Genomic DNA, 20,616 nt, shown 5'->3' with positions numbered 1-20,616 from the left:
TAATAAAACATAATTGCTGAAATGGCTATAAACTCTTGTGTTTAAAAAAAAAAAAAAAAAAGAAACTGCAGACTTGTATTACCTAATTTTGCCAGGAATATAAAATGGTAAAGCTAGTAGATTTGGCCTGTAAGTGAAAGGCTTTTTTCACTGATTGTGGAGAAACCCAATATTGGCTTCACCCCTACAGTTTACTGAAGTAACACAATATGTAATTGGCATCATACATTGTGATCTATCACTATTAATGTTAAGTGAAACATCAAAGTGTATTATTGAAGGTGCACTCACTGTAGAAGTTTGAGTTTTGTATATACATATACATTCTAATGTTTAGCTTTAATATGAAGATTGTAGTTTTCATCATCATTTGCACTTCTATTCTGATGTATTGCATTTATTGAAACACATTGTGCATGTAATCATTAAATTATTCTGGCATTATGCTTGCAATGATAATTGAATGTTAAAAGTGCACATTTTACAATGATTTCCTAAGATTGCATGAGTAGGCCTTTAATTTTAACATAAAATATATTTTTCAGTGTTCTGTGTGATTCTTCTTTTGCAGGCATGCGTCCATTTGTTATTAGTTAGCTAGAGAAAGTAGTATTGTGTATTAGTGATAGCAAGGCCTGATTCTTCTATTGCAGGTGTTTCTCGTTAGCTGGAGAAAGGAGTATTGTGTATTGGTGATAGAAGAGCATGAGAAGGAAAATCTTGGCATGGGCTGGTAGATTTATTGAGCAGAAGAAGCCTTTTATTAATTGACTTGAAGAGAAGAGACTCAAGCTTAACGTGCTTGTTAGAGTTCCGTGTGATGGGAGAATCACTTCATGTTGCAAGTGTGCTTCATGCAAAAGGAAAATAATTGGCTTTCTGGTGACATCTTCAGGTGCAGACCTCTCTGATCCTTTTGCCCTTTCAGTGTATAGCTTCATGCTAACAATGCTTCTTCCTTTGAACTCTTCTACTAGAGTCTGCCATGCTGACACCTACCTTGCTTTTTCCTTGAGACCCTCAATATCTTATCCTATTCAGCTGAGAACCTAGCTAGAGGTCCTTAATTCTATATCTCTCAAGGAGAACAAATCTAAATATCAATTCTCATTTCTTAGTTTCTGTAGTGCTGAGACTCTAATCTTTATATGCCTCAAGCTATTAAGAGTGAACTTTTTCTGGCATTTCAATTTGCCGCTTCTGATTTTGTATCTTTACAATCTGATCCTGTTTTGAACTTATATTGGATTGATTACTAATTTGAACTAAACCTACTAAATTCCAATATTGATTCCTGGTCCTTTTTGTATGGCCAAATGGGCTTCACGAAATTGTAATTTGTAGATGTGATGCTAACTCCTTTGCCTACCAGTATACTACAAGATCCTGAAGATTGACCTCTGTTTCCATGGGCTTTCCTGCAAGATGATAACTTGTCAGATGGTAAGGTACTGGAGCAGAAAGTTAAGGTGTCCCTTATTCTAGATGTACCCAAGCACAGTCCAAGCACCTAAAGTCCTCCGTTCAAGCCGGAGGATTGATGGAGTTCCAGCAGTTTGGGAAAAATTGTAACAGCGGAGGAGTAAGTATTAATAGTCACCTGTTGCTTTTGCTTATGTCGAGCTTGCAGTGGATGAGATTGTGTGGTGTGATGAGGTAATGTTTGTTTGTGTGAGTGAGGTGCTTGATGCAGAGAAGTTGAAGTTAGCTGGTCCAATGCCCTAAGATCCCAGGATAGTGTTATAAAGTGTAGAAGACACTATATTGTAATTGTCTGCTAAGTTTGGTGGTACTTGTTGTGAGACGTCTTCAGCGGCACAGTTGAGATAGGGACATTCATCTTTGTGTGAGTAAATTGTGGTTGTAGGCGAGAATTTCAAGTGCACAGGGAGAATCTAAACTAATCCGGGTGATTTCCCCCCACAGGTCAAGGTTTCATTAGAGTATGAGGCAGAGTGGGTTGGGGAGTATCACTTCAAACCGTTTCTTGTGTAGCTGGTTACTTTCATTTCTTCAGTGGGGAGACAGTTATTTGTTAATTTTGCTTTGCATTTTGTTCTGCATGTTTAACGTTGAGAAGAATGCATTCGTGAAATTTGTAATAAATTGTAAAGGAGGGAGAGCTAATGTGAGAAGTGAGATTGATGTCATGGTGTACCGCACTGGCATTGGTCGGTTGGTGTTGAGCCACCCTGGTATTGGTTGCCTATGTCACTGTTGTGATGCTATTGGCTGTTACTTTTGAGTAAGAATTGTGAGTGAAGTGCTCATTTTAATTTAAAGCTGATTTTAGTTTGTAATTGCTGAAAACTATAGTTGAAAAATTAAATGTTTTAATGTTTTGAGCGATACTGACGGAAGATGTGGAAAAACCTGTTTGGGCAGGAGGAAGAGGCACCACCCAAAGATATGGCAGGTCATATGATAAATGTGGTTCTTCATACGTGCATTTGGCTGAACCAACGGCATAAGATCACAGAAAAAGGTGCATTGAGGTGTCCACCCTATGGCACATTCAATTTCAGAATTATTGAAAATGTAAGGAGAATATTGTATGAGATGAAACCACGATGTAGACCTGCACAGTATGAAGCACTGAGAGGGAGCTACATTGTACCCAGCATTGACGAGCGAGGTGACGGATAAGGAAAAAAGAAAGGGAAGTTAAGGAAATCAAGAGGAGGTAAAAGGTACAGAGAACATAGATGTAGATAGTGATAGCGATTCTAGTGATGACATATTGGATGTGTTGAGATCAGCACATCCACCTCCATATAATGTGGCTCAAATTAAAGGAATGGAAGGTATAGCTACTAACAGAAGTTAAACACCAATTGCAATGGTGATTGTGAGTCATAACTTGCTGGGCGAAAGTTCAGGGAATAATGCCCCTATAAACTCTTGTTGTGAAGGCCCCAGATGCAGTTGCTGTTCCAGTCACTCTTGGTCCTGCAGTCCCATTATACAGATCAGAGATTTCCAGAGCTGTCTCACACTTTGACCATACCTACAGGAAGAACTCATTTAGTCTTGACACGGACAAATACTCCTCATGTTGTAAATCAGACAGAACTTGTTCCTGTTGGAGAGTCCACTCCAAGATCGCAAAATATTAACGTGTCTAATTTAAGTCCCCCCTCAGGGTGCTACCAGTAGTCATCCTGGAGATAGTTATGCCCAGTACCCTTTTTATACAAAATGGAATTGGTTCTCAAGCACTAACAATTTGATTAGATTCTATAAAGGAATTCCTGTGAGTGTGAAGATTCATGATCAGGAAGAGAAATAATTCAGATACCAGTGAGCGAAAATGCAGTGGATGTGGCCAAATTAAAGTTAGAATTATGAGATATTAGGGAATCTTGAGCTTTCCCAATCAGACACCTGTCAAGAGCACAAACTTGTATTCATGTGTAAAGATGTCACTAAACATGTAGGACAAGTTCATAATAAATTGTCAGAATTGGCTCAAAGAGATGGAGATAGATTTAAATTGAGTCATTGCAGAAAAGCTACAGTGTTTTTCTTTTATTATAACATTTGCAGTACCAATCAATCAGGGATTTGTAAAGTGCACTACTCACCCGTGAGGGTCTCAAGGCGTTGGGGAGGAGGAGAAGGTGGGGGGGAGGGATGCTGCTACTGCTCGAACAGGCAGGTCTTGAAGTTTCCTGAAGGTAAGGAGGTCTTTGGTCTGGCGCAGGTGGGTCGGAAGAGTGTTCCACGTCTTGGAGGAGAGGTGTGAAAATGATCTACTGCTGGTTGTAGTTCTGCGTGGGACGGTTGCGAGGGCGAGGTCAGCGCAGCGGCGATTCTGAGTCGTGGTTTAGGATTTGTTTGTTGAGGTATTCTGGTCCGGTGTTGTGCAGTGCTTTGTGAGCATGGGTGAGGAGTTTGAAGGTGATTCTCTAGTTGACCTGGAGCTAGTGCAGGTTTTTCAGGTGGTCTGTGATGGGGAAGTGGCGGGGGATGTCCAGGATGAGGCGTGCAGAGGCATTCAGGATGCGTTGCAGCCACTTCTGGAGTTTGGCCGTGGTTCCTGCGTAGAGGGCATTGCTGTAGTCCAGGTTGCTGCTTACGAGGGCTTAGGTGACTGTTCTTGTGGTTTCGCAGGGTATCCAATAATAGATCTTTCGGAGCATGCGCAGGGTGTTGAAGCAGCAGCAGGAGGAGGAGATGGCGTTGACTTGCTGAGTCCTTGGTAGTGAGGGGTCCAAGATGAATCCTAGGTTGCATGCGTGGTCAGTGGGAATCGGAGTGGTTCCGAGAGTGGCAGGCCACCAGGAGTCATCCCATGCAGAGGGGGTGGAGCCAAAGATAAGGTCTTCTGTCTTGTCCGAATTGGGTGAGGCAGCTGCTCTTCATCCATTGGGCGATGGCCTTCATTCCTTCGTAGAGGTAGGTCTTGGCGGAGTCTTTGGTGAGGGAGAGGATCAGCTGGGTGTTGTCCGGTTATGAGATGATGTTGAGGTTGTAGGATTGGGCGATGTTAGTTAGTGGGGGCCATGTCAATGTTGAGGGTTGGGCTGAGGGACAAACCCTGGGGTACGCCACAGATGATTTTGGTGGGGGGAGGTGGACTCTCTGGGTTCTGCGGTGAGAAAGGAGATGACCCAGTCCAGGGCTCTGTCACGGATTTCAGCATTGCCGAGGCGTGAGCGTAGGGTGTGGTGGCAGATGGTGTCAAATGTGGCCGAGAGGTCCAGGAGGATGAGGGCTGCGGTTTTGTCACTGTCCAGTATGGTTCTGATGTCGTCGGTGGCAGCGATGAGGGCGGTTTCAGTGCTGTGGTTGCTGCGGAATTCCGATTGGGAAGGGTCCAGGGTGCGGTTCTCATCTAGGAAGTGGGTTAGTTGTCTGTTGACTGTCTTCTTGATGACTTTTGCTGGGAACAGGAGCAGGGAGATAGGCCAGAAGTTCTTGAGGTCCTTTGGGGTCTGCCCTGGGTTTTTTGAAGAGGGCGTTGATCTCCACGTGTTTCCAGCTCTCAGGGAAGGTGGCGGACTCGAAGGAGCTGTTGAAGATCTTCCATAGTTGGGGTCGGATGACGGAGCTTGCTTTGAGGATGTGGTGAGGGCAGGGGTCAGATGGAGAGCCGGAGTGGATGGTGTTCATGATTTTGATGGTGTTGTCATCGACGGGGGTCCAGGAGAGCAGGAGGTTGGTCAGAGGTGAATCTGTGGTGTTGTTGGTTGCCAGGGGGGAGGGGTCTGGGTGCTGAAGCTGTCGTGGATGTCTGTAATCCTGCGGTGGAAGTAAGAGGCTAGGGAGTCGCAGAGGTCTTGGGATGGCGGGATGTCATTGACGTTGGGGTTGGAGAGTTCCTTCACGATGTTGAAGAGCTTCTTGTGGCTCTGCGTTGTTGTGGATTCGGTTTTTAAAGGCGGTTCTTTTGGCGGCTCGAATGAGTTGGTGGTGTCTGCGGATGTTGTTTTTGAAGGCTGTGTGATTGTCCAGAGTCTGATCGTGGCGCCACTTTCTCTTGAGTCTTCGGCAGCTTTGCTTAGATTCGTGGAGGTCGGTGGTAAACCAGGAGGCCTTTCTCTCGGTGCGTCTATTGGAGGGATCCTTGATTGGGGCAAGAGTATTGGCACAGGTGTTGACCCATTGCCTGAAGTTGCGGGCAGCTGCATCAGTGTCAGTAGTGTTGATGGGTGGGTTCTGGGAGAGGGTCGCAATAAGTTAGTTTTCGGTGACTTTGTTCCAAATGCAGTGGGGGATCCGTTGAAGGGCGGTGGTGTGCTGTGGGTTTCTTGAAGGAGAAGTGGATGCAGTGGTGGTCTGTTCGGTGGTGTGGTTGAAAGAGACATGATTGCTGGCAGAGAAAATAGGGTTGAGTGTTTGTCCTGCGGAGTGGGTTGGTGTTCGTGACAAGCTGGTTGAGGCAGAGGTTGGAGAGATTGTCGAGCAGGGTGGTGGTGGTGTTCTCAAGGTGGAAGCTTAAGTCTCCGAGGAGTATTTAGTCGGTGGATGCAAGAGCGTGCATGCTGATGTCGGTAATAGTTGCTGAACTGCTGTCGTGGGCCGAGGAGGCCTGAGGACGAGGGTCCCTCGAAGGGTGGTGTTTGGGTCAGTGTGGATTTGGAAGTGCAGGAGTTCGGCGGTGCTGAGTGTCTTCGGTATTGGTCACGATCCTGAGGGTATTTTTGTGGATGATGGTGATGCCTCCTCCTGGTTTGTTGGAGAAGTCCATGCGGGCGATCTTGTAGCTGTTCCGGGATGGCTATGGCGATGTCAGGCGCTGAGGAGGGGTTCATTCAGGTCTCTGTCAGGAAGGCGATGTCTGGGGAGGCTGAGTCGAGTAGATTCCATAGCGGGTGTTGAGGATGATACATCTGAGATGGTTGCGTCCTGCCTTGGTGGGTGTCGTTGGCGTGGAGGCTAGTGAAGGTGCATTTCCTGCAGGAGAAGGGTTCTTGGGTGGTCTGCGGGGAGGCTTGAAGGCAGGTGGGAGAGCAGCCAGTGTTGAGGGCACAGAGGGTGGCGGTGTCGTAGTGAAGATGTGTGTGGTGGCGGTGGGGGGGTAAAGGGGCTGGCCCAGGGCTCGGTCACAAAAAAAGGAGGGGAGTATCCTATAACCCTCGCCTGCTTAGGATACTAACTTAACAATGCTCACAAAAAAATTTAGCAGAAAAGGGACAAATTAAATAATTATTGCACGCAACCAATATTAACTCTTGGTTCGGAGGGGTTAAAACTATTTTCCCTTATTTATTTCATTTGATAATACACAACCACATCAGAGTCAGAGGAAGACTGCCTATCTATGAACAAATGACACTAAAGTGGACATATATACACTTATGTATACATATTTACAATAATACCAGACAGGTGAAACACATAATACATACAATGTTTAAAAAACATGTGCCTGACTCCAACGCTTTATAGAATAGTCACAACAAAATACAATAAACATAGTGATCAACAATTAAATGGTGACCAAGGATCTTGCACCCAGCTGTATACTGCCTTAAATTTCTTTGTACAAGGTAGTGAGTAGTGCTATATAAGTTTTGGAAATCAATTGATTATTTGCTCAGACTCCTTGGACCCATTAGGTATATGTCGACCCGTTTCGGCCTAACAACTCAAGGCCTCATCAGGACTGTCGGAGAACACTGGCACCACTTTCCATCCAATTATAGAAAGTGTACGAGCTAGAATACTCAGTTCTCGAGTGCTATCTACTGACGACCCTCGTTTAAATACCGGCATCTGTGTACTGATTTCGTAATGTTTTCTTGTTTTCTGCCAATCCACACAAGTACGCAATCCCTGTGTCAACGTACAAAGATGGAGCGCTGCTCCTACTCTTTCGCGATAAGCCTGTCTGTGGGTTGGCAGCAGCGGTAGCTGCAGAGAGAACCCCAGAGAGCTAGTTTGGCAGTACTGGGGTCCATGCTGGAGCCCCGGGGATGCATGGGATTGACACCCCAATACCATATTTGGCATGGGGGGACAATTCCATGATCTTAGACATGTTACATGGCCATGTTTGGAGTTACCATTGTGAAGCCACATATAGGTATTGACCTATATGTAGTGAACGTGTGTAATGGTGTCCCCGCACTCACAAAGTCTGGGGAAATTGCCCTGAACTATGTGGGGGCACCTTGGCTAGTGCCAGGGTGCCCTCACACTTAGTAAATTGGCACCTAACCTTCACTGAGTGCGGGTTAGACATATAGGTGACTTATAAGTTACTTAAGTGCAGTGTAAAATGGCTGTGAAATAACATGGACGTTATTTCACTCAGGCTGCAGTGGCAGTCCTGTGTAAGAATTGTCTGAGCTCCCTATGGGTGGCAAAAGAAATGCTGCAGCCCATAGGGATCTCCTGGAACCCCAATACCCTGGGTACCTAGGTACCATATACTAGGGAATTATAAGGGAGTTCCAGTGTGCCAATCAGAATTGGTAAAAATGGTCACTAGCCTTCAGTGACCATTTTAAAAGCAGAGAGAGCATAAACACTGAGGTTCTGGTTAGCAGGGCCTCAGTGATACAGTTAGGCACCACACAGGGAACACATTTAGGCCACAAACTATGAGCACTGGGGTCCTGGATAACAGGATCCCATTGAGACAGGCAAAAACAAACTGACACACAAGTAAAAAGTGGGGTTAACATGCCAGGCAAGATGGTACTTTCCTACACCAGACAACATGAAGGTACCTAGGTAATCGTTGTTAGACCTGACATCCTTGCTATGGTAGGACATATCAGCTTGTTTTACATGTCCTCGCAGTGAAACAATCCTAATGCTGTTTTTCAGTGTGACAAATCTCTCTCCCATATACTTTTACTGGGGTGCTTTATTGCATTTAATAAGTACCAAAATCTGATTGGGAGCAGAAAGGAATGCTCACTCAAGTGAATTGTAATGAAAAATCCTCTTTAATCACTTTTAGAAAGTTGACATTGTTCTGCCAAAACCATATGAACCTTTTTGCCAGTTTCCTGTTACATGACTGAACCGTGTTGCTGTTGAGAGATGTGAATTACTTCCAGTGAGACAAAGGAAGTCTAGGTGTGAGGGCAGAATCTTTCCAACAGGATTGTCGGGGAGGAGCTGTGCCTTGCCCTCATTACATTCCAAAGGACTCTTCCTGCCCATTAGGGTCCGAGTTTAAACGTTTCTGGACTTTCTACTGGGTTTGTGAACCTCAGAACATTGTCAGGATGCAGGCCTGCGCCTATCTGGGTTCACAAACTCTCACCTCAGCAAACAAATCAGCTTTGTTTTTAATTTTTATTTTTTGGTGGAGAGAGCTTTGAGTTTTGATGAACCAAAGTCTGTCAGGTTATGTACACCTTGCCCTCCTTATATTTGTTTTTATTTGTATATATTTTTGAGACATTGGGTCTGAGCCCTGTGTCCTATAATTTTCTCTTTTGGCCAACCATTTGTACCTTTCAGATTTGAGAATCCAAATGTTGGTCTGCAAATCATAAAAAGGAAATGAGAACAAAAATCTAACTTTAATCAATTTGGAGTGTTGATGTTATATTTTTTTAATTTGAGCAGCTAACTTTAAGCAAACCCAAGTTTGAGGACGGTCCATGGACCAACAATCCACATATATTTAACTTTTGGACCTTTGCAGCCCATAGTCATATTTCTGGAAGTCTAATTTCTCAAAGTACTGCTGTTCAGTGCCTTTTTTTTCCAGTACCACAGAGCAACAATTCATATGGGAATTAAAATGGCAAACTAGCCTCATTTTTTTTATTTAATTTTTTTTTAACACCCAACCTTTTTGTCACTAGCGCACCCCGCCTCCCCCCCAATATAGATTACCACAAACCTTGCCATTCTGGACATAAACCAGATAAACTTCCTTTTGGGAAAGTTTTGTGCAGATGTTTTAATAGTTCTGAAGCAAATCTAAAGATCGTTGTTTTAGTGGAAAACGGCCATGCTGGAGCCCAGCCACTCACTTCCTTGCTGCTATTGTAATGCACTGCACATTCATTTTATTATGATTGAGTGGAAATAGGAATTTATTTACTGCGCTGAGTGCATTTCCTTCCTAGCAAAATCGAGCCACACAAATGCACTTAACTCACTGGAGACGGTCCTTAGAAACATCCATTCATCAATAGCAAGCTCCCCCCTCCCTGCAGAATCCTGAAAAAAAACTCTAGGTTGGCTTTCCATGCCCCCTACATTGTGTGCCATAGATACACCTTTTTTGGTAGGTCCAGGTCCCCTGAGATCATACTCGGGCCCAGTTGATTTCTGCCTTTTTTCAATTTAAAAAATGAAATACTGGCTGATGAAATTGAAATTTTTCTTCAGGTATCTGTGCAGAAAATATTTGAGGCCTTAATTTTGCTCTACCAAGGTCAGTTTAACCCTACGAATAGGCCATTATGTCGTAAAGTATTTTTTATTGAAATTATTATACGTATTCAGTTTGGTTAAAGCACACTTCATTAATCTTTTCTCCTTTTTATAAGCTTGTGTATGCCCGCCTACACTATGTAATGGTTGTAACCTCTAGCATTGCTAAAAAATAAATACTACAGTTGCGTCATCTGGGCTCAAGGTTGGTATAGCAACACTTTTCATAACAAATTTGGTCTTTAGAATAATGACTTGTTTGCATCAAACCTGCACCACCGAAGTCCTCGAGCGGCACAAGATGTCACTTTTAACTTCATGAGAAAATTACATTGGTAGCTCCTGTATTTAAGTGCATTCCGAAAGCAGAACATAAGTTGTGTACCTCAAAGAACTTAATGCTGTTATTGCCTTATCACCTACTCTAAATGTTGACTAAAAATTGAATGGAAGTAGATTCATCCAAATATCTGGGGCAACAGGAATGATTTCACTGGGTTCAACCTTTGTCCTACCCTACCTAACCAGCTCACCGTTTGCTGCTGTGTGCTAGGAGACGGGCAAGCAATAGCCCATAGGAAGTAAAGGGTGCTCGTAGAGCCCCGCTTACTTTCTGTTCCTGTCTTCTCTGACTCCCAAGATGGCACCAGGGGCTACCACTATTTGACTTCCATCTAGTACGTAACTTCTCTAAATGTAGAAGAAAACCAATCAAGTGGTCTCAATATATATGTATATATTTTTCTATTTTTCAGTATAGCGACACCATCCTCATTGACAATCTCTGCTGGAGTCCACGACAGATGCTTGAAAGAATCACATGAACAGGTTTGAACAAAAACTCATTTTTTAGATCTGGCTTTACAGTGCAGCGGTCTGCAAACATTGTTGCTGATGCTAGACAGAGCTTTGGCTCCACCCAGAGAAGAGTTTGTTTCTCACCTAACCCCGTTTTTTTTTTTTTTTTTTTTCACTAAACATATTTTTTATTGTTGTCAAGGCAGTACATACATTACTATTTGTTAAACATCTTCCAGTAGTATTTATTCAAAACTTTATCGCCATACATTTACCATATTATCATATAATACTATTCAGATGTATCTTATTTTTATTAACACTTTATATTTTTATACTGTAACTGTATTGTTATTGCCTGTTCCAACTTTAACCATTTAACATTTCTACTTAACTTTTATCTACTAACTGGACATCCGTGCTAAATGTACGTGGGGTTTCTAGTTATCAGGTCTTGAGTTATTGCTATTGATCCTGTCTTTACATCTTTATGGGTTTCAGTCAGTTGGGAGGCTGTCATCTGTTTCCCTTGTCTATTTATTTAGTTCCCAGCACAACCTCCCACACCATGACCATCAGCATATGTGTGGTATGTCACGGGTGTGAAGGTGTTTTGTGTTTGGAGTTTATGTGCCTACCTTAGTGCCTTCTTCCTTACTGTCACAAACGTTTCTGCTAGAGCATCCCAGTCTGGAGCTATCGGGCATCCTCTCATTCCAGTGTTGTCCTCTCATCTAAGTGCGGCTCCTTCTGCCTTCCCCTAGTCCATCACCTCTGCACTCCATTGAGCGACTGTGGGGGCTATTGTGGCTTTCCACCGTCTTGTCAAGAGGCATTTCGCTAATATTTTCCTTTTTTTGTAGGTGTGGGAGCATACCAAGTATGCACACTTCCTCTGTGTACTGTATGGTATTGCGAGTTATTTTGCTTAATATGGTAGTTACTCCCTTCCAGTATGCTGCTATACCGGGACAGTTCCAAAGCATGTGTAGGAGGCCAGCGTCCCCCACTCCAGATCTGGGACACGCCGAAGATGTCCCTGAATATAGGATATGTAGTCAATGTGGTGTGAGGTATGCTCTATGTAGTATAGCAAATTGAATAAATTTGAATCTTGTATTACAAGATATTTGGCTGGGGTATTTTAGTATGGCGGTCCAATCTTCATCGGATAGTTCCTTATCAATGTCTGTTTCCCATTTCATTTTAAGCGCTGACAGTGGGTACAACAAGTGCTTTCTGATTCCCTTATAGAGCCACTTTATTAAGTGCCTTCCCTGACCTATAGTGTATATGGTACGTACAAGATGTAGGAGGCTCTGTTATCTGGGGCCCAGTATTTTTTAACATAGTGTGTAATATTAGCATGGAGGAGAAAGCGGGAGGGCGGCAGACCATATTCATATATATAGTCAGTGTGGGTATGTAATCGCTGGTCTTTAAATTAAATAACGCACCAACTGTGTTTATTCCCTCGCGTGCCCAGCTTTGTAGTGTGGTGCAGGTTAAGATACCTGCTGTAACTGGTAGACCCAATAACGATATGTTGGGAGAGTAAGGGAGTACGTCAGAAGTGTATCTTGGCGATAACCTCCAATACTGCAGGGCCACCCTCAGCAGAAGTGGAATATTTTCGGGGGCCTGCCCCCCCCGGACATAGCAGGGAGTGTATGCTGCCCTGGTCCATCATTAGTTGGGTATATTCCATTTCTTGTAGATTACGGCCAGCCAGCCAATATGCCAACCACTGAAGTTGACTCGCTATACAATATGCCTTAATATCTGCTGCGCCCATACCCCCCCTGGTCTACAGACATCTGCAGTTTGAGCAAGCCAATCCGATGCCTACCTCTCCCCCATATAAGCTCTAGTAACATCGAGTTAAGTGTTTTAAAGTAGGTTCCCGGTACCCTCACTGGTAGATTCGCAAAATAATATAAGAGGCGGGACAGCATTACCATTTTGGCCAGGGCTAGTCTGCCCGCAATAGATATTGGCAATGTGATCCAAAATTGGATCTGCGGTTTGAGTGCGGACATAGCTGTCTTCAAGTTACCTTCCAGCAGATCTGTCGGGGTGCGATATACTTGGATACCAAAGTATCGGAATGTATTTGTGCCCTTTTGTAATTGTTGATAACCAAAGGATATTGTATTACCACCATCCGATCCGTAAAAGGCAAACGCTATAGATTTATTAAAATTAATGGCCAGCTCCGACAGTGGTGTGAACCTTTGGAATATGTGTGCTATAGTATCAGAGGGGGTGTCGGAGATCCTTTATTTATAATATATCTGCATACAGGGAGACTGCATGCTTCGTATTCTCTGTCTATTCCCCATGGTCCACTATCTTGTCTCAGTAGTTGTGCCAGGGGCTCTATTGCCAGGACAAACAAGGGGGACAAAGGACACCCCTGTCTAGTGCCCCTGCATACCTGGTAGGAATCGGAAATATTCTGTCCCGTGCATGCTCTTGCCGTTGGTACAGCATATAATAGACGTACCCACTTTATATAGTCCGGGGGAGCCCCAAACTTTTCTAACACTGCCAGCATATAGTCCCAGTGCAGGGAGTCAAAAGCCTGGCACAAATCCAGCGAGAGAGACCCCGCCTGTGGGTATCCCTCCCTGGCCGTGTCCATTGCATGATATAAGCGGCGGATATTGAGGGATGTACGTCTGGATGGGACAAATCTGCATTGATCAGTTTGGATCAGGCTACTGATATAACCAAGAAGTCTCTGTGCCAGTATTTTCACCAGTATCTTATACTCAGTGTTCAATAAGGATAATGGTCTATAGGATGAAATATCAGTTGCATCTTTACCCGGTTTCAGGAGGGAAGTCACTATTGCCTGTTTTGTGGTGTCTGGAAGATGTCCTATTATCAATGAGGCTTGGTATAGTCGTTCCAGGTGTGGGGCAAGCTGTGTACTGTATAAGGAATAAAACTCAGATGGAAGGCCATCCGAACCCGGTGCTTTATTGCGCACCATGCCCTTAATGGTCTCTCGTATCACTCCTTGTGGTATTTGGGTGCTTAACTTCTCTCTAGCCTCTGTGGAGAGTCGGAAGCTCAATATTAGCTAGAAAGGAGTCAGTTTCTGCCTGATCCATTACCAATGGGACAGAGTATAGGACTGTGCAGTAGTCACGGAATGCTGTCAATTTCCAGTTGTGTGGTTATGTTACCTTGGTGCTGAGTGTTGATATGTATAATAGGAGTGGGGGATGACTTCTCTTATCAGACGTGCCAAGAGCGTACCTGCCCTGTCTCCCTCACTGTGCGCTCGTTCCCTGTATTTAGCATAATCAAACTTTCTTAATCTTTCGAGAAGTTGTGTGTGTTCGGTCCTTGCTTCTTGTAGTTGGATTTTGAGGGGCTGTGATATTGATTCCCTTTCTAATATTCCCAGCTGGTCCTCTACCTGTTGCAGTTCTCGCACCAGTGTCTCCTGCACTCCTGATACGGTACTCATTCAAGTGTACCCCTTACCACCACCTTGAACACCACCCACTCCACCAAAGGGGAGGACGCTGAACCTGTATTGTTTTTAAAGAAGTTGGTGATCGTCTGGGCTGTTTCTTCCCTCAGAAGAGTGTCCTCTAATACTGATGGTTGTAATCGCCACGTAGGGATAGGCGTAGACGATCGTCCCCATAATATGGTTAACTCTAAGGGATTATGGTCAGAGAGTCTTCCCCAAGTAGGTAGTCCTGGTCGCTTGTGCCTGTAATGATGTTGTACAGACTATGCGGTCTAGTCTTGTGTACTTTATGTGGGTGAGAGTAAAAGGAGTTCCCTCATACCAACATTCTTAGCCCGCCATCTATCTGTAAGTGACCAGCCCTGTTGCCAAGTTTTTAGCGCTTTAGCTTGCTTTTGGGCATTCGTCCCGGACAGTGGTGGGGTGCTGCAATCCAAGGCGATATCAAGTATTGCATTAAAGTCCCCCCAATACCCACGGGATATGTGCCCATTGTAGCAATGTCTTTGACAGTCTCTCCAGAACTGTATCCTGTCAAACATTTGGGGCATAAATGCTGCCTAGTACTATGGGTTTCCTATCTAGGTTACCTCTAATTAGAGTGTATCTGCCCTCAACGTTTATCTTGATATCTAGTATTTCAAAAGGTACTCTAGCCCTAATCCACACAGCCGCCCCTCGCGCAAACGCAGAGTATGATGTGTGTAAAAATTGTCCCCTCCATTTTTTTGCAGAGTTTTGTCACCTCATGGGTGGTAAGATGAGTCTCCTGTAAGTAGGCAATGTGTATTTTTCAACTATTTAATTGGGCCAATATTCTGTCTCTTTTGTATAGCTCCTGTTCCTCTTACATTCCAAGTGACAATGTTGTACTCACGTTGTGTAGCCATTCTGGGGCACTAAACTCTCTATCCCTCCCATGTCTCGCCATGCCTGATATCCCCTTTGCAGCAGCATTTTTGTGTATGTGGATGTCAACTTTGTGTAATAGTGAACAATACTAAATCTTAATCGAAATACTGGGCAAAGCTTAAACCAGCTCTGCCACACCTTTCTGCAATACATAACTGTTATATTATAACAAAAGCGTACAAATAGTAAGGAGCCTACGCAATGGGGTAGTACAAGATGTGCAGTCAGTAGTTCTTGCCCATGGACAGTGGGTTCCTCCTGTTAATTGTGAAGATCGTGGAGCTCTACCGCCCGAGCCTGCCATTTAGAAAAGGGACTCTGGGCCCCACAGAATATGGGTATAAAGTAAATGCCAATACGAGAGGGAAAGTTTAACACAGGTCCCGCGCTGTCTGTGGGGTAATAACAGGAAATAACGTCGGGCTCCCTTCCGAGTCCGACGCTGCGGTGCTGTCCATTGATGAGGCCACTCCACGCGGGGAAGAGTTTGCCTCCTGCATAGAATATGCTGACTGTATTGCGTCATTTTGGCCTTCCAGAGCTTGTTGAAGTGTTGGGCCAGTTTTTTTCCTCAGTGTTTGTGATTTTTCGCTTGTCCTTGTGGGGTTGATTATATTGTCTTGGGGAGAGGGCATCACTTTGTTCTCCAGATTTTGACTGTGGAAAAGTTTCAGCGAGCCAGGCAAACACTAAATCCGGCGTCTCAAAAAAGTGTGCTTTTTGATTGTGATTCGTAGTCTGGCCGGGAATAGCAGGGTGTATGTTATTCCCTCCGCCCAAAGTCTGTTTTACCGCCTGGAAAGATGTTCTGCGTTTCTGGACTATCAGTGTAGTCTGGGTATAGGGAAATTCGGGCATTGTCCACTATGATGGGGTCTAATTCCCTCACCCCTTGTAGTATGGTGTCTCTGTCTCTGTAGTTTAGTATCCGCGCCATTAAGGGACGTGCTGGTGCTCCCGGTGGGGGTCTCCTGCTTGGTATACGGTGTGCTCTCTCCACCACAAAGTGAACTGATAGGTGATCTACGACGATCGATTTCAGCCATTCTTCCATGTATTGCATTGGGTCTTTACCTTCCTTTTGGGAGTCCAAGTATGCAGATGTTGTGTCTCGACCGCCCCTCTGTATCTTCAACTCTTTCCTGCAGAACCTCCACTTGTTGTTGAAGCAGTTCAATGGTGGTTCTGTTTTCTTTGCGAGTCGGAAGCATTTCTGCGACATTGGATTCTGTCTTCTGTATTCTGTCCAATAACTTCTTTTGGTCGTCTCTTAGGATACTCAATTCTGCTGTGATAGAGCCTAGTCTGTGTTCTATTGCTTGTTGAGAGTCTTTGATTTCTTGCAGAATGAGATCAAGTTTGTCTGCCTAACCCCAGTAATGTCAGCCAAGAATCCTGCAGTCAGGGGCTGAGGCTTCTCCATTCTTGAATTGCTTGCCTTTAGTACGGCCCATGGTTGGTTGTACAGTTTGCGTCTTCTCCCAGTGAGTCAAAGCCCTGACGTGCACAGTGGAGCCAGCAAATAGTATATGACAATTATGAGTTCTGGCTTTGTGATTGTAAGTGGGGGTTAAGTATCTACCCTGTGTCTTTACATGCCGAAGCGCAGGCAGCGACAGGCAGTCACATTAGTGGTCCATGTTTAGACTGAAGCTCATGTAAGGTAAAATTCGTGCCCACTTCGCAATTTCTATTGTTTTGCGCCTGCTGCGTGGGGAACAGGGCGTTAAGGTCTACTTGGGTCTGTGTCTATCCGATGTTGTAGGTCTCTTTTGCTCTTACAGCATACTCTTGTGCACTCCAGCGACTACACCCTGGTCCCCCGTCCAACACGCCTCTCCCAGCCAGTCGAAGCTTCGGCGCACACCACGGAGTCAGCAAATGGCGTATAGCAGTTATGCGTCCTGGCTTGGCTGTTGTAGGTGGGAGTTAAGCATTCACCCTGGGTCTTTACATGTGGAAGAGCAGGCAGCGCCAGGCAATCACATTAGTGATTAATGTTTAGACCAAGGCTCATGCAGGGTAGAATCCATGTCTAGTGTGTAGTTTCTATTGTTTCACGCTCGCCGCGTGGGAAACGGAGTGTCAGAGTCCGCCTGAGTCTGTAGTCATTCAATATTATAAGCCCGTTGCTCCTACAGCATCTTCCCGCTCCATGCGCGTCCCAGTGGGCATATCTTTGTCCTCTTAGTAACACAAGTGGGGGGGGGGTGCTACACAACAAGCAGTGCATCGTGGCCTCCACTGCCCCTGTCTCGACAACTGCGTCAACCATATCTGCATTTTCACACACTTTAGTCCGGGTATATGTTGAGTTTTCTCAGATGGACTTAATGTTCATCACTTTTCCTCTCCTTTCGACGCTCTTACTGTCTCTTGGACCGCTGTTTTTTTTTTTGTTTGTTTTTTTCCCCCCCCCCGTACTGCACGCCTTCTGCGCTCCTTCACCAGTTGAGGGAGACGGGGGGAGGGGTGGGAGCGGGCTGGCCCAGATCCGCCGACTTTCTTCTGACGATTACAGATCCCGCTCCCCACTACCGAATCTGGACTCATCAACCCACCCTGCTCACCAGTATGCGCCTTTGGGCTCGGCTGCGCTTCGTTCCACTCCACTCCTCCAGCCGCAGGCCGCACTTGTTTCCTGCATTCTTCGGCGCGTCTTGGACTCCAATCAGCAGAGTCCGATCCTTGGGTGCCTCGTCTGTTCCTCCACTCAGCTGCTGAGTATGTCATTACAAAATATCCTGGTTGATGCCAGATTTAAACATAAGGCGGGCTCGGGTCGGGACCCCCGCAATCAAGCAGCCACCATCTTGGGCGGTTAGCCACGCCCCCAACCCTGTTTTGTTGCTTGAAGCATCATTCCACTTTCTAATGAGTGCTTGCATTGCAATGAATGAGGTACTAATTTACACATAAAAAGTATGAACTCACACATTCAATTCTGTTTTGTATATGGATTGTATACATAAAACTATATATATTTTTTTAGTGCACTGTGGTCTTTTTATTGATTTACAGAAATATCATATGAGCCTGACCCTAATATGACTGGCCAATTAATGTTTCGCTTCTCAAGTTCAGAGCAGCCAAACCCCAAAATGAGTATCCGGTATTAGAAAATGCTAACTCTCACACAATGTTCTGCATGGACGTTCATCATAACCAGCAGGTCGTGTGAAGTGTTTATATATTCAGCTCCTGTGGCCCTTTTTGGCTCTTCTGCTGATAGGCTGCTGCATTAGTTGTAAGTGTGGCCGATAGCTCCTGTGATACAGCCCCAGTGTGCCCCTGCCAGGCAATTTAGTTCCAATTACAGTTCACAGACTGGTGGTATTAGTGATGCTGCAACATTGTGGTTTGTACACTGACTTTGGTGCTGCTTCACCTTCCAGTTTGTTTTTATTCTGTACCTTCTTCTAAGCCCTACACCAGTGGTTCCCAGCCTGTGGTCCGGGGACCCCTGGGGGGGTCCGCAAAGCCTTCTCAGGGGGTCCACGACTGCTTAGAACAATAAAAAATATTAGCAAATATTGACAAATTCGGTCCCCAGCTTCCAGTAATGACTAAGGCGGGGGTCCCCGGATTCCAGTGATTTAGTGGGGGTCCCTGGGTTCAATTAATGTTAAAGTGGGGGTCCAGAGAAATCAAAAGGTTGGGAACCATTGCCCTACACCATTGCCACCTCCATTTTATTATCATTGCTTACCACCATTACAACACTATTAAAACCACCATTGCCACGACTACATTACCAGCACTGCCGCCACCACCACCACCACCACCACTCAACTACCATCAAAAGTGCTGCCACTACTATTATCCTTGCCTCCACCATTATTACCACCACCATTAACATTACTCCCAGGACCATGCAAACTCAGCACCAATAAGTCGGCTAGCTTTAATGACCTGACCCCTGGATTTAGGGGCAGAAATAAATTGGATTTGCATTTGTTCGCTGCTCAGCCCTTCCACTGCAGGGGTGTCCACACCTCTATGACGAAACCGTTTTAAAAATAGCCATTATTTTGTTCAACACGTGTATCCTTGGTATCTCTGGGAACCCATGCACCCTGTTTTTTTGGTACTTTCAATGGGATTTTGTGGTGCGAACCTTGCACCAATACCTCATTACAGTCAGGAGATATGATGAAAAAGGCAAAGAATTTCATTTTTTACTGTGCTTCTACAATAAGCAAACATACATAGAGTGTTAATCATTAAGATATTGATCTAAATGTTTTGACTCTGGCAATACTGAATGAGTGTTTTTTTCCTACGGAATTATAATCTGCTCAATTAATTATATAATATTAGTGAAGATCATTAAATTGTGGTATAATTAGTGCTACGGGGCACTGTACATCTAATGAAAAATATCAAAGTCAGGACTACATGGAAAGTTTAAAAACTACGCAATGTCTAATTTTGTAAAACCTCACCCCGATCGGCTGGTCGGGAGAACTCGCTGATGATGTTAGTAATGTTTTTATCATGCGTTTGCCTTTTAAACATGAAATTCCTTCGTCTCCTTTGCGCTGGAAATGATCTCAGCCTGATGTGTGTATTCTAATATATGGCCACTTTAATTGCAAGATGGGTGAAGGAGAGGGTCACACCGAAGCAGTAATTCACCTAAATAAGCCCATGTAATGCTAACTCCAAGGCACACTTTTGCAAAGGTAGACGAAAAAGTAAAATACCTGGGCAAAACTGCAGGAAAGACTCTTAAGACGAAATTCATACGACCACAATGTTCTGATGAGCAATGCCGATGGGTCTAAATCGTAATCGATTACATTTAATGAAAGCAATCGATTAGGACAGATTTGAAAATGTGCATATGCAGTGGAAGGTGTGTACTGGCTATAATCCTCTGACCCTAGAAATGAGACGGATGGAGCTAAGAGAAGTTAAACATCTGAGCACTACCTGTATCCTTGAGGGGCAAATGAGAATTGGATGAAACCCTGATCTTGGGTCCAATGTAACAGAATGGAAAACCGTACAAACTACGGTCGTCCTGGAAGGCCCAATGGAGAATGACTAATATTTCTGTATGAGGAATTGCTGAAAGTTTTACCCAGATTGTATCTATAAGATGTGACTTTCAAGAAGCAACCCGTAACAAAACAATTCCAGTGGTAGTTTGACGAGGATTGTAAGAACAAAAAAATTAGCCATAATAGCTAGTTCAGTAAATCAACAAGAGACAATTAGGACGGACAGATCACGCTAAAATGCTTTAAAAACAAAAGGTTGATCCCACGAATGTTAAGTAAATAGAACTTTAAAAAGCTGCAATGAAAGGACACAGGATTTCTGGATGGAAACTTGAGAAGGCTTAGGAACCAGAAAAAAACTATCCAGTATCCAATCTCTCCAAAGAAGTCCGATCATTTCTCCACAATATTCAACTTCATATGAGGACGCACCTGACAAATGTTTTCAAGACAAAAACCTGGAAAGGATAGGCAATTCTAGCAAAGTCCTAAGGTTTCTGGTTGTCCCCAAAGGAAAAGTGAGGAAAGCAATAGCAACCTGAATAAGGGCAAACTCCC

The 20,616-nt window shown here is 44.4% G+C and overlaps 1 protein-coding gene across 2 annotated transcripts in view; it reads left to right on the top strand.

Moving 5' to 3' along the window:
• OVCH1 (ovochymase 1) overlaps window positions 1–20,616 on the top strand; it is a 1,177,845-nt gene that overhangs the window by 563,490 nt on the left and 593,739 nt on the right. For both annotated transcript variants that reach the window (XM_069228188.1, XM_069228187.1), the window contains exon 17: window positions 10,608–10,680. In XM_069228188.1, the coding sequence (XP_069084289.1) occupies window positions 10,608–10,680 (73 nt within the window). The remainder of the gene's footprint in view (window positions 1–10,607; window positions 10,681–20,616) is intronic.

Source organism: Pleurodeles waltl, chromosome 4_1, assembly GCF_031143425.1.
Source record: "Pleurodeles waltl isolate 20211129_DDA chromosome 4_1, aPleWal1.hap1.20221129, whole genome shotgun sequence".
NCBI lineage: Eukaryota > Metazoa > Chordata > Amphibia > Caudata > Salamandridae > Pleurodeles > Pleurodeles waltl.
Note: the sequence above shows the minus strand (reverse complement) of the source record. Positions and strands in the feature narration are given on the sequence as shown.